Here is a 19,556-nt window from a genome sequence, read left to right as displayed (position 1 = left end):
ATCTCAGTTCTTCCCAAATGCTACCTTCAAATTGCAGGGCAGCAAGGTGTTCTTCCTTGATTCTGAGCATCAGTTCTTTTCTCTTTTCCATTTGGGCAATCTCCTCTGCTGTCCCTGTCACAGGCGCGGCCTCTGCCATTGGCGGTGATTTGCCTGGAAGCACAGTGGAACTCGGGGAGGAGCGAGTGGGCATGCAAGGGGACACACAGCTCCTTGGACAAAATGAGGACCAAGCGAAACATGCGGGTCTATAGCAAAACTCTTGCGATTTGGAAAGGACCAACCTGAGTCCTGACTGTGAGTGGGAAATATGGATCTTTCCTTGAGAATTCTCCATGTGTTATCTAGGCTATACACATACAAAAATGCCCCTTTTGTGTAGCATCAGGGGAAAATGAGGTGTGCAGCGAGGGCAGACCTGGTTATAGACTCCAAGGAAGGTGCAATGCAGAGTTTGGGGACGGGAATTAGCAAACTGCAACACACCACGGATGCCATTAGCCAGCTGCAGAAGAACTGTTCCATCAGAGGTCCTAGTGTTAGCCAAGTGTATCCCACATCCTCATGAAGAAAAGAGCAGGGGACCAACATCCAGAAGATATGGCTGAAATGTGGCTCAGGGTCAAGAATCTGCAATCTACTGAATCTTTTCAGTAGTACTTAACTGCAAGTACTTCAATGATTACCATAAGAGATTTAGAAAATAAGAATTTGTCAGCATTTTTCTGACAATCTACCCTTGAGAAATGGCAGTGTGATTCTAACTGCAGGCTCTGTTCATGTAATTCTACTTAGTGCAATAAAGCCGTCTTGAAGGTCTGACCGCAGGCGTTCAAGTCATGTGAAGAAGACATAATTGTAAATAAAGAAACTGTAATAAAATGTAATTGCAATAGTAGGTGGATGTATGAATTACAGCTGAAAGGGAGCTTAGTCTCGTTGGATTTCTGTTTTATCATCTGTAAAATTAAGGGAATGGACTCAACCATTTATCCATTAAAAGTAGATTGAAGTATGTCCTTCAAATGCTGCTTATTTCTTTCATTTTTACCATCTGAGATGGACTAAGTGGTGTGTTTTTTCTTGTGGTGCTATTCTTCTCTTTGATTCGAGTGCCACCCATCACCACCCACTTGCCCACATCCTTAGCTTCCCCTCTTACTCCTGCTCAGGGTTGCTTAAATGTACTCCAGCTGGGAGGTGTTTCCTTACCTCTCAGAAGGACTGAGGTGACCTCGCTCTCAAGGTTGCCTGCACCTCCCCCACTAAAGAACAAGGATGGGTCAAACATCAGTCTCTGCTGCTAGGCTAGAGTTCCCATCAGGGCAGGGACTGTGTTTTTGTTCTGGTTCTTGAAGTTCATCATTGTGTCCCTCGCACCCATCATGGTGTCCTTCTAGCAGGTGCCTAACAAACGTGTCGTGAGCAACTGACTAGTGAGGTGACTTCTGTCTCTTCCTCTCTTGCCTCAACTCACCTTAAATATGTACAAGTGGAGACATTCAAAGGGGGGGGGATAATGTTTATGCCAGAGTTTATCCCCAAGGCTAAAAGGAGGTCTCTCCCAGCCTGAGTCTTCTCTCGCCCTTGCTTTCCCCTCATGTCTCTGAGGCAGAGGTTAGGCAGGAGGCCTCCAGGAGAGAGGAATTTGCTTGAATTAAACCAGAAACCTGAATTCAACCTGAAACTTACATACTTATAATTGCTTTTCATCCAACCTCCTCTCAGTTACTGCGGCCCCTATGTGCACAATTTTCAGACTACATAGTGCTATTGGGAGTTCTTCTAGCATGTTCCAAACTGTTGTTGAGGTTTATTTTACCTTGGATACGTTTGGATAAACAAGTTAGGTGAGACTGGTACCCAGTATGATTAGTCCACTAACGCCACCGGAGCCTGGGTCTTGGAACAAAACCAAACCAACAGTAGCTTTAACGTGCCTGCTTAGATGTTTGTGTTCTCTACCAAGGAGAGTTGAAGCATCCACAGTTTTGGATGCCAAAACCATGAATACCTTTTGCTTTTTTGTCTGCCTTTTTCTTCTTGGGTGGTTCCTTTATGACTTTTTTATTTGTACCCATCTGAGGAGATTTCTCTTTTGTGTCTGCTGGCAGGTTTTCCTTCTCTTCTTCCATGAGCCTCTGATGAATTTCAGCAGCAACCTGGTTGGATACGAGCAAGATTTCGATGAACGCGACACTTATGAAATATGATAGCTATGTGGATTTAGTCATCACCCAGATCAACTGAAGCCTCATTCTCCTGTAAACAACCATGCCATGTACTCAGTCTTTACAGAAAACATACTTCAATGTTTTACTGACTTGGAAACCTGGCCCGGGCCTCAAGAAGTGGCTTCCCCTTCTGTATGTAGGTTGCTCACTTTCTCCAGCCCTGCATGCAATGCAGCCTTACATTTGCTCATTGACACCTCCACACTGCAGCAGCTCCATGAGGATGCTTTTTAAAAGCTTTCTTTTAAATCTCAGATTCTATGGACTTAACACCCACTATTCTTCCAGGGCATTCCCCTATACCAATGTTTCTCACCTTTTATCATCATCATCATCATCATTATTATTATTGACATCCCCTACAGAGTTTTAAAGACAGTTTTTCTAATAGTCTGCTCCATGAAATTTTAATACTGCAAAAGTGTATCTATGTATTTTACCTATAACTGTGTTTTATACATAAAATGGGTAAGAATTTCTCATGTCCCCCAACCAAGTTTTGGGAATGCATGCCCTGTATTATTTGGGCTCATGGACACTTGGATTTTGGGCTTCCATTCTCCTCTAACACTAGACATCATCCCAGAAGGTGCAGTGTTCATGAGGATGACCTGTCCCACGGACTAAGCTCATCTTGTCAGCTTCCTCTACTCAGGGGACTTGTAGCTTCCCGCCATCTCATCAACCCCCTCCTTTCACTCGCACAAATGGAATGTCCTGGTGTGAGAGAGGAGTTGCGGGGCCACCCCATCATAGCTGAGGAGTCGGGAGGGTGGGGTGTGGTTGGGACCCCTCCATCCCTCCTCCAGGACTCTGTGCTTCAGGCAGCAGGGAAACCTTGTCTTGAGTTCTTGTGCCACTGGGGCCATGCCTGCAGTTTCAAAGGCCAGACCTTCCAAAATAAGTCCAACTGTCCCAGGAAAGGTGAAGAGCACTTAGGGGTGTAGCCCCAAGAAATGAGAGCTTAGAAAAGACTCCCAAAAGGGAGAAAGAAAACCTGCACACCCTGAGGAGGGAGGAGCAACATCTAGTCGAATCCCTTAAAATCTCAATAAAGCAACTGGTAAAGAAATGGGGGTCATGAGAATTCATTTATTGAAGTGCTTACTGTGTCCAAGCCTGACGTTATTTCTGGGGAGGACTGGGTGAGGGGCTGGGAGGAGAAAGAGGAAGTTGGATGGAGGTGAACAGAAAGATGAATAAGGCACAAGCTCTCCCCTGAAAGATGCTTAGTCTTGGTGGGATACACCAGCCAATTCCTGCTCTCCCCAAATTCTTGCAAACTTCATACCCCGGGGCTCAGCATGTAACTGTCCCCGACTGTTCTATGAATGTTTAGTGTTCCACCCTCCAAATGGGCTTCGAGCGGCTTTTAGCACCTTCTATGCTCACAGGGGACTATGGAACTATGGAACCAGGAAATGATTATTAATAGATGGAATTTCTTTTAAAATAATCATATTCCATGGAACATACCCACAGTTTCTTTAAGATCAGTGGAACTTTGGAGAAATACAGAAAAGGTTTCAGAGAACAAGCCAGTTTTGTGTGAGCGTATGTATGTGGTTTTAATCAGATGCCCTTAAGCCATAAAAATGGATTTCATGCTATCTACTGTACTTTAAAATTCTTGGTAAAGCTGAAAACAGACTTGTTAACATCCCCCCCACCCCGCCTAAATTGCAAGCAATTCACTTTTGAATCTGTTTTTGCAAAGCACCGTAAGTTAGCAATTTCCTTTAAAATTGGATTTTTCTCCTTTATAAACAACTTTGTGGTAGTGGTGGTGGTGGTGGTGGTGGTGATGATGATAATCATCATCTGCATATTTTTGGTCCACTTCCCTCAGAGACCTCTGTGTCTCTTTCAAAAATTAACATTATTCGCAATACATTGAGCGATCTACCTGTAAGCCTGAAGAAACTCTAGAAATAATGTCTTGACATTGTGGGCGTTAACTATGACTTGTTTCTTTGAAATCATTGCATACCTGCTAATTAGAGGAAAGTTTTTCTAAAAATTAACATCACACACTAAACGGGTAGCTGTTGGTGAGACTGCTGTGTAGAAAAAAGCCCATGTTAAAGCACTCTCCTTTCAGTTGCTCTAATCCCCGCTTGCACTGTTTTTCCCTGCAATGGTTTGCCCAAGCATGTCTGTCTCACTGGAAACTTAAAATTCCCTTAAGGTCATGTGACATCAAGGTCATAAAAGTCTATTGGAGACATAAAAGCAGGACTCAAATATAATTATTAGGAATACTAATTAGATTAGTACTTAACTTTTCTCCCTTGCTTCCTATGTTATTTTATTTTTTAAAGATTTTATTTATTTATTTGAGAGAGAGAGAGAGAACAAGCAAGGGAGAGAGGGAGAAGCAGGCTCCCCGCTGAGCAGGGGCTGGATATGGGGCTGGATCCCAGGATCCTGGGATCATGACCCGAGACGAAGGCAGATGCTTAACCGACTGAGCCACCCAGGTGACTCTCTATGTGGTTTTTAAATTCCACAAGGAAAATAGTACAATTGTGAATAAATTTTTTTAATGTCATCATCTATTATAGTTACAATTTCCATTATCTATTATATTATATATTATATATAACTATATATAATATTATATATATTACATTATCTATTATAATTTCTTTGGTATACATTATTTCACTGGATCTTTCAACCGTTCACTAGAGGAAAGGTATGTGGAATGTCTCCCATGTTACAGATAAGGAATTGAAGACTGGAAGAGGCTAAGTCATTTCCATAAAATCACACAATTTAACCAAGAGGGGTAGCCAGTGCTCTTTGTGCTGTACGCTGCTCTTTCTAATAATGTAATATTCTACAATGTCATCTCCCCTAGGCAATTCTAATGGGATTTGTAAAACTTGCAAATTACTTTATGTAGCTCAATAAGAATAATAATTCCCTTCTCTCCCCCCCCAAACTCCTAGCTCTGGTTTCCCACTCTCTGGTGCTTGGTAGTTGTAATCTTTCAGTGATCACCATGGTCATTGCCATCATCATCAGTAGTAACATCAGCATCATTGGTCGGGCAGCAGTCCCACGTCAGACTGTGCTGAGCGCTTAGCATCATATTAGATGTGGGCGTGATGCTAGGTGTAGGGTGTATAAAAAGTCTTAGAATCCAGTGAAATGTTTAGGAAAAGAATGAGATAAACATTACAATCACCTAGGATGCTTGGGGAGATAATACTGCTGCAGGGATTGGAAGAGCACATGATCAGAGAAGGCAAGGGCTTCAAGCAGGTCACCAAGTAGTCAGGAATCAAAGCAGGAACTGGCTCTGAAGACTTATATGAAGTATATAGTTTAATCAAATAGAAGGAAGGAGGAATGTATTTTAGGAGAGAAAGATGACATTAGCCGAGGCATGGAAATTGTTAATGCCGAGGGAATATGTAGGAAGCAATATCTAGTTGCTTTATGAGAAGGTTTGATGAGTTGGTACCAGCACGATGGGGAGCACTGAGCCTCTGGGCCAAGGGTTTAGGATTCCACGGTGGCTACTGGAGGTCATCACACTACCTTATTCTCCTCTCTGGTCAATAACAGAAGGTCATTTCTGTGTTCTTATAGGCATCATATGCTTTTTTAACAAAATAAATCAATCCCTTTTCTTTATCTGGATCATTTTGCCCTTATAAAGTAGCTATCAGTATTTTTGGGGTATACATCTACTGTCTTATTATGTGCTTTTGACTTATATTGTTTGTCCTAAATCTTGTTCTGTCCTCTTTTCTTATTTTGGACTTAATATTTTAAATTTATTCATTTTCCCTATATTAGTTTGGAAGTAACACACACTAATTCACTTAGTGGTTACTCTAGGAATAACACATGAATTACTGACTAAATAATATTTAGACTTTGATAGGTTCACAATTTATGGTGTAATTCCTACGGTAACCACTAAGAGAACAGTAATAGAATGCACTACTTCTAAAAGTAAGTAGGGGGGGAGAAAGCAAGCAAGAAAAGATATAGAAAGGCTAAAAAATAAGAGGATGAACAAGGATATAACATGTAAACAATATTCAAAAGTATCATTTCCAAAAAAACATTATAAATAAAGAAGACTACCTCCTAGTAAGAAAAGGTTTAGTTCACCAGGCCCAGATGGCTTCTTGGTGAATGCTACTAAACATTTCAAGAGGAAATAATTCCAACTTCCTCAAACTCTTCTAAATAGAAAGAGAAGAAACATATCCTGACTTGATTTATGAGTCTAGTATTACGTGGATGTTAAAAGTTGACAAGGACAGTATGAGAAAAACAAATTTTAGGATTTTCTCACTCATGAACAGAGATTCAAAAAGCCTAAGCAAATTATTAGCAAAACAAAGCCAGCAATATGTAAGAAGGATGATGTTTAATTATAATATTGGACTTATTTCAGGGATGTGATGTAAGTTTAATATTAGAAAATGGACCAATATGATATTTCACATTGATAGAAAACAGAAAAAAAATTATATGACAATCTCAATAGATGCAGAAAAACATTTGTTAATATATTAATGAAAAACCCTCATGGTAAGCTAGAAATGAAAAGAAACTTCCATATTCTGATAAATATCATCTAAAAAAAGTCTATGGCCAACACTTTTGTAAATTTTGACAAGCTGATTTGAAAATTTATATGGAAAGGCAAAGAGCCAAGAGCCAAAATGCTCTGGACAGATGACAAGATGGGAAGATTTGCTCAGCTAGATAACAAATAAGTGATATGACATTATGCAGTTTTGGTACAAGATGGAAAAATAGAGGAATGCAACAGACTTAATTTATGATATGTGGTCACCTACTTTATGACAAAGATGATACTGCAGTGAATGGGGGAAGAATCTGGTATTACTTATGCAAACTGAAGTATTATGTATAGTATCATCAACTGACATTGAAGATAGCTACCACTCTTAGCCATATATCCAATGGCTGTGTGTGCAGAAGTGCAGCCATGGACAAGTACAAGAATGTTCACAGCGAGGGTATCCATAATGGCACAAACTGGAAGCCCAAATGTGTATTAGTAGCAGACTAGTTCAATAAACTGTGATAGATTTACATAATGAAACAATATACAACAACAAAAAGGGACAGATTACAGCTCCACTCAACATATAATGAATCTCATATGTAATGTTGAGCAAAAGAAAACACAAAGAAACAAAAGGTATGAGTCCATGTATTTAAAGTTCGAAAGCAAGCAAAGTTAACTATACTGTTTAGAGCTATAGACTTGGGTGATAAAACTTATGAATATCAAGGCAATGGTTAGTCAAAAGGCAGGCGGAAGGTCCGTGTTGTAGGGATGCAGGGGTTGGGACTGGGAAGGGGCAAGGACTTGGTAGGTTCCGGACCTTTCCCATTTCTCCCATGTGCTGGTTTCGGCAGTAACTTTAGGTGTGTTCATCGAGCCCTGCAGTTATACTTCATGCACTTTTCTTAGATGTGTCAAAATTCACACTAACATTTTTTATAGTAGAAGCAAGACAATGAAAGGCATCTACAAACACTTTTGAGAGGGGCGCCTGGGTGGCTCAGTCAGTTAAGCGTTTGCCTTCAGCTCAGGTCATGATCTCAGGGTCCTGGGATCAAGCTCTGCATTGGGCCCTCCACTCAGTGGGGAGTCCACTTCTCCCTCTCACTCCCCCTATGTACGTGCTTTCTCTCTCTCTCTCAAATAAATAAATAAAATCTTAAAAAAAAAAATCTACAGTCACTTTTGAGAGGGAGAAACAAAAGAAGGAAGAGCAACAGGAAGAGAGGGAGAACAGAAAGGGAGAACAGAACACTGAGGTTGCTGTGGGATGAACCAGAGAAAAGAACCCTGGAGGCAGAGTGGCCAGGAAGGGATTTGGAAAACACCCAGTCAGAAGTGTCACCTCCTCGCTCTAAGACCCTGCGGTAAGCTCCTCTTCTGCCTCTTCCATAAGGTCTTTGGGAAGGTGGACACTGCTTCCTGTTTGGATGGGATATTTCGGGGAAACTCAAAGAAGGCCTGGCACAGAATGAACAGAGAACCACCTTGGGTACACAGGACTGGAAGGTGAGGGAACAGTGGTCATCCAAGCTAAACTCTGCGTGAACCTTCTGTCCAGGGGGGAGTTTCTCCTTACATTAGAGTTATCTGTGTGCTCTTCCCTTCTCTTTTGATTTGGTGCAGGCCCCTTAGAGGCAGAGACTATCACCATCCCTTCGCTTCCCAGTGAAGCTGAAAAGAACATGAACTTTGAACTCATATAGTCCTAGGTTCAAATATCCTTTTTGACACTTAACCTGCTAAGTGACCTTGGTAAAAATTTTTAACATTTCTGGATCCTCGTTTTCCATGGTAAAGAGGAGAGTACTTACCCCACAGGTGACTTATGCAAACTAGAGGCCTACAAGGCCAGATGCGTGTTTTTCTTGGCTCTGTAAAGTTTTACAAATTTGATTTCATTTCTAACATGCTAAAATCAGTAGGTTTCACATATAAATCTGAATTTCTGGCTTTTCTTGGAAAATTGTAAAATCTGGCCATACTGGGCCTCATTCTTAAATGGTAAATTTGGTCAGGGTGATGTAGCACATACCTCTTTAGGAGTATGATTTCCACTTGGCCACAGCCTCATCCCTCCCTTATTGCATTATACTTGACCCACATCATTGACTTTTCCTGACGGACCTTTTGGCCCCTGCACTTGGAACCTTGGCCCAGCATAAAAAATAATCTACATGTTGGTTTACTCCATTCTTAAGCTCATCTACTTGCTGACTGAATTGTTTCATTTCTTATTTCTTTCAGAAAACAAAACAAAACAAAAAAATTCCTGAAGGTATAAATTTATACAACATTGTGTAAATTTTCTACTCATAGCATATTACCAATGTTGGTACTTAGTGAAAATGTAGTAACAAGCACTGCTTACCATGTGAGATATTGCTAAAGAAGCCTGCTGCCAGGTGTCCATTAGCAACTTCTCATCTGCCTCAAAGTTTGCCTCAACAGTTTCCAGTGAGTAATCGATCTTGCCCTTCAGTATGGCCTTTGTTTTTGGTTTGGACATAGCTGAATCCGGGGATATGGATATTCGAGAAATTAGAGGAATTCTTTGAAAAAAACAAACAAATAAAAAGGAAATATAAGTATTTCATTTAACAGAATTATATTTTTATGACATGTTACTTTGGGAATTTTGTTATCTTGCTTTAACCTCAATTTTCAAAGTTGTCCTGGAAGAACTCTTCAAATGAAGAAAAGACTATAAAAGATGGTATCCGGGGGCACCTGGGTGGCTCAGTCAGTTAAGTGACTGATTCTTGATTTTGACTCAGGTCATGATCTCCAGGTCATGAGATTGAGCCCCACGTTGGGCTCCATGCTGGGAGTGGATCCTGCTTTGATTAAGATTCTCTCTCTCCCTCTGCCCCTCCCCCAGCCCCCTCTCTTAAAAAAAAAAAAGACTGTATTCAAATTTTTACAGTCTTATTAACAAGAGTAAACTAGAGACACATAGTAACAAAACATAATTTTTAGGTTTAATTCTTGTTGATTACGAGGAGGGAAATGAAACAATGGGAATCTTGAAGAAATGCAATTTTGAAATGTATCCAGGGCATCAGCTTCTGACAAGGAACAAATCAGTCATGAAAAAGCAAATCAAATAAAACTGGGCACCACTCCTTTAAGATGACTAGCATCATTTGGCTTCCCGAAGTGGACAGTGAAAAAGCAAGATATGACAAATGTGAGGACTGCAAGGGGGAATCCTGTGGTGGGTGGGGGAGAAATCCAACAGCCCTCCCCAGTTTAGAGTATGGATGATGAAGCTTTCTCTTTGCTTTGTAAAGTGTGGGAACACAGAGGTAAGCTCTCGCTCTCCCTTCTTTCAGCCATATTGTTGCCCTTATGTAGAAATTTTAGAGCTGCCCCTGGGAACATTCTATCCCTGAAGGACTCTCAAATCTCAAATGCTATGAGAAGCGGGAAGAGAGCCCCAGGGCAGAATGTTTATTATGACTTGGATCCACTTTAGTGATCCAAAGGGCAAAGCGTCCTCAGTTGGGCATGGAATGAGGAGAGAGAAGGTCCAAGGATTCCTTTGCTGAAACTTGAGGAGAGTCAGAAGCCGTAGTAGGATCAAGCATTTGGTCTGGCAGACTCAAGCTGCTGGGGAACAGATTGGTGACCCAGAAAGCTGATTGTGAACTCCAGCAAACAGTTAGCTTGGTCTTGTTTTGAAGCACTAGACATGGTTTCTTGAATTTGGCTCTGATTCTTCCAGGACTTGGCATTCTGACAACGCACTGTGCCTATAAAGACAATGCGCTGAGGTTCTTCATACACATCTACCCACAAGGACAACTTACATTTTAATAATCAAGTAATGCTCAATGTCAGTCCCTGAGACACTGAGATTCATGTGTCTAACAAGGTAAAGGTTGTGTGATCATCTCTAAATATTTAATACAGTACAACATGCATTCCCAACACCTTGCTTTGGAGGAGAGGAGTGGTGGCATATCATTTAGAAATAAAATTTGGGGTTAGACTTCATTTCCCTGGAAAAATTTCTGGTCCAGCTACCTCTGCCACTATCAATAGATATGCATTGGGGCATGTCACTTGACTTTCTGAAGCTCCTTTCCTCAAATAATACAAATATGCAACTGCTACTTTTACTATTATTACTAATTCTTAGTAATTGCCAATTATCAACCAATTATTAGTTACTATTATGCTGCTGCCGTTGTTGTTGTTTTTACAGGAATAAAGTAGACAGCTATGTGGAAATGCTTAACAGGATGCTTGTTTCCCTTATATATTTTAAAGAGACTGTAGCTGATTAGTTGGTTGGTTGTACATTGATTGAGAGTTTCAGTAGATACTCATAGCAGTGATTTGAGGTTGAGATTGGTACCCAGTTGTTTTGCAGACAATAAGAACTGGCTGTTCTTTTCCCTGTTTCATTCTGCTAACCAACTTTAATAGCTTCCCCAATATGCCTGACTTGCTATTTTGTGCTAAGAACAGAATGCACTGCTACTGTAGACATTGAAATTTGGCCTCTTTTAATGGCTCTGACGGTTCATATTGCCTTTGGAATTTTTTATTGTTTTCAGTTTCAAAGTTCTTTTTCAGTAGCTTGCTGACTTAAACATTTCTCTTGTATTTGTATCCAGAAGACGGTACTTTCCTTCTTGTGTTTTCTTGCTTACACATGGGCATTATGGGGACACAGTGAGACTACATAGAGGAAATCTAGAGAGAGAAAAAGTGGGTCTCGGATCTCATGTATATCCTATTGTGTTCAGGTCATCTCAAATCCTTTTTGGTATAGGGAGGATAAAGCAAAGCAAGTACATGCAATACTCACAATTAAAATACTGTGGAATTTAAGAAACAGAGGATCATAGGAGAAGAGAGGAAAAAATAAAACAAGATGAACCCAGAGAGGGAGACAAACCATAAGAGACTCTTAATCATAGGAAACAAACTGAGGGTTGCTGGAGGGGAGGGGGGTGGAGGGATGGGGTAATTGGGTGATGGACATTAAGAAGGGCACGTGATGTAATGACCACTGGGTATTATATAAGACTGATGAATCACTGATGTCTACCTCTGAAAGCAATAACATATTATATGTTAATTAATTGAATTTAAATTAAAAAAAAATTAAAATATATAAGAGTAGAAAATACTGCATGTAGGTTACTGTCATAATATGCATTAAAGGTTGTGTAATATTGAGAGTTATTGAGACTTGATCTCAAGTCTTCTGATCCCCAGACATGGTACTCAGTGCTCTGAGGATTTCATTTTCTGTAATCTTCACAACCACCCTACTTTATAGATAAGAAAACCAAGGCTTAAGAGAGTTGGGGTGATTTTCCTCCCAAAATAAATTGTTCTAATTTACTCACATACAACTAGCAAATAACACCCAAGATTGAAACCAGATCTGTCTTCAAAACATATTCACGATACCACATTTACTTCTTGCCATTTGTGCTGTCTGCATTGACTTGAGCACACTTGTCCAATAAAGTACATATACTGCTTTCAATCTCCAATACATATCTCATATCTTTGGAGATTTAAACTTAATGTTCAGCTTGCATATTATTTTTTTAAAGCTAGCTTCTTTCTTTTTCCCCTCTTCATATTTGTAGATTCTTGTTTTCTCATGACCTCCTTACTGGTCATGAGAAAATATTACTTTAATTCTTAATGCTGTTTTATTAATTTATTTTTAATTAATTCATTTAATTTCAAGGATTTTGAGTTTTCTTTTTGTTACTTTATTCTTACTTTTTGCTCTCTTAATGTTTTAGAGTTGGGACCCACCCACATCACAGGAATCACCACCACTCCCACTCCCTATTTCTTTTTTTTTTTTTTAAGATTTTATTTATTTATTTGACAGAGAGAGACACAGTGAGAGAGGGAACACAAGCAGGGGGAGTAGAGAGGGAGAAGCAGGCTTCCCGCGGAGTAGGGAGCCCAATGTGGGGCTAGATTCCAGGACCCCGGGACCATAACCTGAGCCGAAGGCAGACACTTAACTTACTGAGCCACCCAGGTGCCCCACCCACTCCCTATTTCTTAAAGACATTTTTCTATCTGTTCATAGCTTCTCTGGGTTTGGGATCTTGCCCTTTCCCTGTCCCCACCACTGAGTCTATAAATGCAATTATTTGCAAACTTTTGTATTGCACAGAAATGTTTGGTTGAAAATCTAATTATTTTCTTGCTCTGGTGGGAATTTGATGTTAGACTATTGACAAGTCTTTTACCTCATGAAGTCATAATCACATATGACTGAACCTTTACTGTTTTTCAATTTCCTTACCTATAAAAGAAGACTCACAACTCCTTCCATTTTCATTTACATGTCACACACACACACACACACACACACACAAGTGCTTGGGACCTTTCATAAAAGTGGTAGAGATTCATGATTCCTTGCTGAAAACTCTTGAGCCAAAAGTTTTTCAGAATTCACAATTTATATACTCTATATATTCCCTAATATCCCCAGCAGAGTCTGTTGGAAGCTCTTCATAATAAAACACACTATACCTCTGCAGCCAAGTGTGTAAATAGTCATCATCATTTGGATAATAATGCATATCAGTCATCTTAAGTTGAACGTAGAAAAGTTTTCACTTTTTGGAGCTTTTTTTTGGATTTTGGATTTGCAGATACAGGAGTTTGGTTTTTATTAGGTATTCAACTTAAAATCATAAAGTTTTATGCTCAAACCAATTATAGTGCAACATGATAACCTTTCTTACCGAAGCTGGCTCTCCAAAATGTCTCTACCATCCAGTTGGACCAATGGGACTCGAGTAAATCTCTTAATGTCATCAACTGGGATTTTGCCTTCCATTCCCCTGTAATAATCTTGAAGGAGTCTCTTTGTATCTTGGAAACGGTTCAGTTCTGCCTTTAATAGCAAATAAGAATGTTAATACCCAAGAAAGAACAAGCTGATCTTTACAATTTCCCCCATAAGTTCTGTAAGCACTATTTTAAAGTATTTCAGTTGAAATCAATTTTCTGGAAATTAAGAAAGAATTGGCTAGGGGCACCTGGGTGGCTCAGTCATTAAGTGTCTGCCTTCGGATCAGGTCGTGATCCCAGGGTCCTGGGATTGAGCCCCGCATTGGGCTCCCTGCTCCGCGGAAGCCTGCTTCTCCCTCTCCCACCACCCCTGTTTGTGTTCCCTCTCTTGCTGTGTCTCTCTCTGTCAAATAAATAAATAAAATCTTAAAAAAAAGAGAAAGAATTGGCTATAGGCATATATCCAAAGGCATATATCTTATATATATATATCTAAAGGCATATATAACAATGAAAGATAACTGGTGACTTTGTGTTTTCTGTACTCATTGAGTATGATTCCACTCAACAAGGTGGAGTTTCTATGCCTCTTGACCTTGTGACAAAAGATTACAGTAAGTATGATGTCCAAAGTAGTACATATTATTCATTATTAGGACATTAAGAATTCCTGTGTCCTGTATCCAATCAACTAATACATTAACAAACATGTGAATGTCTTCTACCAGAGGTAACAAGTTAATCGATTTGGGAGATGCCAAAAATATGATATATACAAATACGAAATACAAATATGGGTACAGATACAAATACAAAAAAACTGAAGTACAAAGTAAGACTAGGTTTTGGTCCTCTAGGACTATTTAACCTAGTTGTGGAGAAATGACAAGGTAAGGCAAAGGCAATGGTCAGTTCTCTTTTCACAGTTTCCACTCTTGCTCAATAACGCGTACTAGGGAGATCACTCCTCCATGCTCACAGCAAACCCCGTCTGTTGGCATTGCCAGTAGTGCCTTGGGGGAAATGGAGGACACAGAGGAACTGGCAATAAGTGGAGCATCAGTCATTCACAAGGGACTCCCTGCCAGCCAGGCTACCCCCTTTGCAGGAATGAGGACATGTGTGCATCGTGAGTGCCAAATGCACCATGAGTCTGCCAACCCATTCTCCCATTAGGTGTCAGATCAGTTGGCACATCCATGCTCCTCTTTGGTGGTGTGAACATGACTTCCAGACTTCGCTTTGGCGAGTGGGGCTACTTAAACCAGTGCCTGAGGGCCTAGAGACTGAAGCTCTTCTGCAGAAGCATTCCATGATATATAGTTAATTATAGAAAGCATTTTTTCCCAAAAAGAACAAACCTGACCTAGTGTTCAAAGCCCTTCGCTGACCCTAACCCAAGGATATTTATGAAGGGATCCCAATATTTATCGGGCAAGTAATGTTACTATTTATTTCATAAAACATCCAGAAATAGTCTTGTACTACCGTATTCACAGTCTAGAATAAATAAATGCTTTTGCATTGTAGTTGACAACAGAAGACAAAAACAGTTTCAATAAGTTCGTTTTTGATACAAAAAAGGGTAAACCACATTGCTCCTGAAAAGCTGTCTTGTACATTGTTAAACTTTTCTAGGCAAATGACTGAAACAGGAAAAAGTTCACTTGGTTAAATTGAATCTATAGTATAAAATAAAATGACCATTCATATATTGTTTTAAATTATAAAACATGTTTTAAATATTTGGATTTTAAACATAAATATACATTTAAGTAACTTTTCAAACTAGCATTTTGAAATGATTAGGAAAACTAAACATTTTTCTTTTCTTGCAGAGCAACCAAATTAAGTTTTAAGATATTCCTACATGGACAAATCTCACATTGTGACAGTAAGTGTTTTCACTTGTCATGCTTAGAGACAGAATCCTAGTTTTGAAGGGGACGTTAGAAAATCATCAAGTATAGTATTTTCTAAAATTTATTGGGTAGAAAACTTGTCCTGTGAGCTGTTAATGAGTACCCTCTTGGGGGTAAAAAAACCCAAAAACTTTGCAATGTCAAATAGTTTCAGAAATGCTAGATTAACATATCAAAAAGGTTTCTTAATGGCAGGGCATCTTGATGTCCTAATATGTTAATATACTTGTCAATCTCCCAGGGAAAGGGAAGCACAGAGTATGCAGTACTTCCCAATTTCACTTGATCACTGAGTCCTTTTCTGTGGACCACTGTGTAAAACTAGTGTCCCATGGATCCCACTTTGGGAAATGCTTATCTAGTTGTCTGTGACCCAGTATTGCAGGCCTTGAAGACTTTCATAAAGATTCTTTCCCCTAGCCCTCCATTCCATAAACATGTGCAAACGTTCTGCTTATAAGCAGCTCAGTTGCTTCAAAAGTCTGTTATTTGTTGGATGGTTCTAATCATTGGATTCTTTCTGCATTTATTGAACTGAAATCCGCTTCCTGTAATTTCCATCTTCAGTTTTTGTAACGTCCTATCGATCAGTGCAGAATGAGGTTCTTTGCTGTTTCACGTGGCGGGCCTTCAACTATTTGAACAATGCTGAAGGATTATAACAGAAGTCACAGCACAGGGTTGTTGTGAAGGTCTAATGTAAGATACATGAAAGTCCTTCGAGCAGTGCCCGGCACATACAGAGGAAGGAGTAAGGAATTAACAAAGAGCAGCTCTTATTTGCTGCCCTGTCCTTTCTCTTCTTTCCTCCTTGTTGATTTTAGATGTGGATTCACTTTTTAGGACGAGAGCCTTCCATCTAGTATGTGAGAGTTCTACCATTCCCCAAAGAGGCATGTACTGCTCGGACTAATGAGAAATGATTCACAAAAATTCTCTATTCCCTTTGCCTTCACTACTGGATTTCAGTTATTTCTGCCAGAAGCTTCTGACACACCTGTTCCAACAGTCAATCTCTCTTTGCCCAAACCAGTGCCCCAGGAATGCTACCCGGTGTGGCTTAGGCTGCTTGGCTGCTCACTTTAATCCTTTGTACAACCCACACCTGGATCCCAGAGCTGGTAGTCAGTGAGGCTGCTCTTGGGTCTCAGCTTTCTGCTCACTTTTCAGGCCTCCAGTGGTCCAACCTGCCCCTGTACCACGGGCTTGTCCCTCTGAAGGTTGGAAGTATCAGCATTCATGGTCGTTGGTTGAGTGAGCCTTTATTGAACATCTACCGTGCGCTAACTCGGATTGTCAGCTAAATATCCTGCACTCCCACATTATCTCCTCATGTAAATCAATCGGTTGAGGACTAGAAATGTACCCTTTTCTATTCTCTACCCTCACTGCTATGCTCTTAGGAAAAAATACTCATGTAGACACAGCTTGGCTAACACAAGCTTACTGTTCCCCTCAGCTTGGCTAAACTTTAGATACTCTTCTTCCTAACTCTAGGTGCCTGACTGCCCTTTTCTAATTTACTTTACAAAATTTGTCATTGTAAATCTTTGCTCTGTCCATTTACATGTAAATCTTTTTTTCCTAAAGATTTTATTTATGAGAGAGAGAACATGGGCAGGGCAGAGGGAGAAGGAGAAACATACTCCCCCTGAGCAGGGAGCCCGACAACATGGGGCTCAATCCCAGGACCCTGAGATCACAACCTGAGCCAAAGGCAGACACTTAACTGACTGAACCACCAGGCACCCCTGAGATGTAAATCTTTTTAAAAGCTTCTTGCCAGTTTTAGAACTCAAAACTGTCTTTCCCAAGTATCTGGGCACCATCCCTTTGAAAAGTAAACATCAAGGAAGATCATACCTCTAGCTGCCAGTTCCTCTGGGAGGGGAGGAGCCTAACTTGCTCCTCAAGGGTACCTTGCTCCCAGTGTTAAAACTAGGTGAAGATAGGAGAATGTTTATTTTTCCTTCAGGCAAAGCCAATCAGCAAGCACAGATGGCTTCTGATGCCCACTACACCCCAGCTCTCAAACTCTAGCTCTTTTTCTTGGCAATGCTGGATATCCAGACCTGGCCTGTGCTCTTTTTCCTATTGTTGACAATAGTCTTGGAATAAGAGCAATCGCTATCTTCTTATCTCGTCTAGTGCAATTTTTATTTAACAGGCTGCAAATATAAGTTAATGAGGTTGTTCTGGTGAATGGTTTTTTTTTTTTTTTTTTTTCCCAATCCTGACATAAGCCTTTTTCTGGAATCAGATGCCTGCTGACATTGACCTAGCCCATGCTTTATGGCAGAGCTGCTTTCCTGGGCTTTTGCTGGCCACTTTGGGTGTCCATTGTGAGAGGATGATGAGGTAACAACCAGTATAAGACAGCATCTCGAGATCTTGTCCCTCTCCACAGTTCTAAGCCACCTGGAAACAAAGCTGGTTGGTGGTTGCTTGGGAAGCTGCCAGTTTCTGTTATTGTTTTCGGTTTTGCTTTTTTTAAGTAGGCTCTATGCCCAGCTTCATGGGGTTTGAACTCACAACCCTGAGATCAAGATCTGAGCTGAGGTCAAGATTGGACGCTTAAGCGACTGAGCCACCCAGGCGCCCCAGGATGCTACCAGTTCTAGTGTTTGTTTGGCCCGGGCTAAAATTATTTAGTTCAGCTAAATTCCTCAGCAAGTTGCAGCTCAGGCCAGGCAGAGTGCTGTGAGTAAAATGAGCCTGAAGAGGCCCCTCATGCTCCCAAAGGAGTTGTAAAGGGAGGGACGGGATGTAGCTGTGGAGGCAAGAGCCTGTGTTGTTGATGGGCTTCTCTTACCTGCATTAATGAGAAGAAATGGTTCATCGTTATTCCGATTGAGTCCTGCAACCAGCTCTCGTTAATGATATCCTGACGCTCCTGCTCTGCTTCTTCCTTCCGAGCATCACAGATGTCCCACAGGCGGTCTCGTAAATCCTGAGCAGAAAGAAACATCACTGTTACACTTTACAATTGTGGCTCAAATTACCTCAGTGTAATAAAACTAGAATCCTTTGCCTGTCTTAAAAATGTCTCCAAAGAAAATTAGACCTAATGCACTCATGCATTTTATTCCTTCACTCAATAAATATTTATTTTGCTTCTACTCTATGCCAGGCCTTTACTTTATAAGACCAGCTCACCAAATCATATGCCCACGTCTAGCACAAATCCACTGCAGTTCACTTTATTTATGGATGGCTATGTTTTATGTAGTATTCTAATCCTTTCTCAGAAAATTTGTTTAGTTGAAAAACTCCTGGAGTGCCTGGGTGGCTCAGTCAGTTAAGCATCGGACTCTTGATTTCAGCTCAGGTCATGATCTCAGGTTGTGAGATCAAACCCCTCATTGGGCTCTGCACTGGGTGTGGAGCCTGCTTACTCTTTCTCTGCCCATCCCAATCTGCTCTCTAAATAAACAAACAAATAAATAAATAAATAAGTCCTTTCAGGGAATTTATGGGGAAATGGCGTATTGTTGGTGGAAGAAATATGCAGCTGTATTTAATCCAAGGGCATAGGCTTGTTCACTAATCATGAGTGGAACATGTCATTCACCAAGAAGTGCTGTCTGAGCTTAATAAGATTGTCCAAAAATTAGCTTTGTACTAAAGAGCTAGCAGTAAGAAAAATCTTTTAAAATCCCAGCTCTGCCATTTATATAACAAAACTAACAATAGCTACCATGTACTGAGGTCTTTCTACATGCATCAGTGTATCAGAACGTAAGTCACTGTACTTCTATCAACTCATTTAATGCCTCACAACAACCTGAGGTAATATATTATAATGTTCATTTTGCAGAGAAGTCACAGAAAGGTTATCTTCCTGAAGGCACACAATAAGTAGGTCGTGGATCCAGGAGATGAGCCGTGCTCTTGAGTAATCTACACCACTATTTCAGGTCTCAGTTACTTTATCTGTAACTTACCTTTTGGATGTGCCATATAGAATATATTAGCTTATGTATATAAAGCACTTAGCATAGTATTTAGCATACAGTAATTCCTTGATTAATAAAAACTATTATA

The 19,556-nt window shown here is 40.3% G+C and overlaps 1 protein-coding gene across 1 annotated transcript in view; it reads right to left on the bottom strand.

The window, feature by feature from the left end:
• Positions 1–19,556, bottom strand: part of LOC118006482 (sperm flagellar protein 2-like) — a 165,982-nt gene that overhangs the window by 41,074 nt on the left and 105,352 nt on the right. The window contains exons 23-27 of the mRNA XM_034999156.1: positions 18,325–18,462; positions 13,542–13,693; positions 9,170–9,350; positions 2,015–2,162; positions 25–153 (exon numbers count right to left, since the gene is read on the bottom strand). Coding sequence (XP_034855047.1) covers positions 25–153; positions 2,015–2,162; positions 9,170–9,350; positions 13,542–13,693; positions 18,325–18,462 — 748 coding nt within the window. The remainder of the gene's footprint in view (positions 1–24; positions 154–2,014; positions 2,163–9,169; positions 9,351–13,541; positions 13,694–18,324; positions 18,463–19,556) is intronic.

This window comes from Mirounga leonina, unplaced genomic scaffold (genome assembly GCF_011800145.1).
Source record: "Mirounga leonina isolate KUSES-001 unplaced genomic scaffold, KU_Mleo_1.0 Mir_97, whole genome shotgun sequence".
In the NCBI taxonomy this organism is placed as follows: Eukaryota; Metazoa; Chordata; class Mammalia; order Carnivora; family Phocidae; genus Mirounga; species Mirounga leonina.
This window is presented reverse-complemented; position numbering and strand designations above follow the sequence as displayed.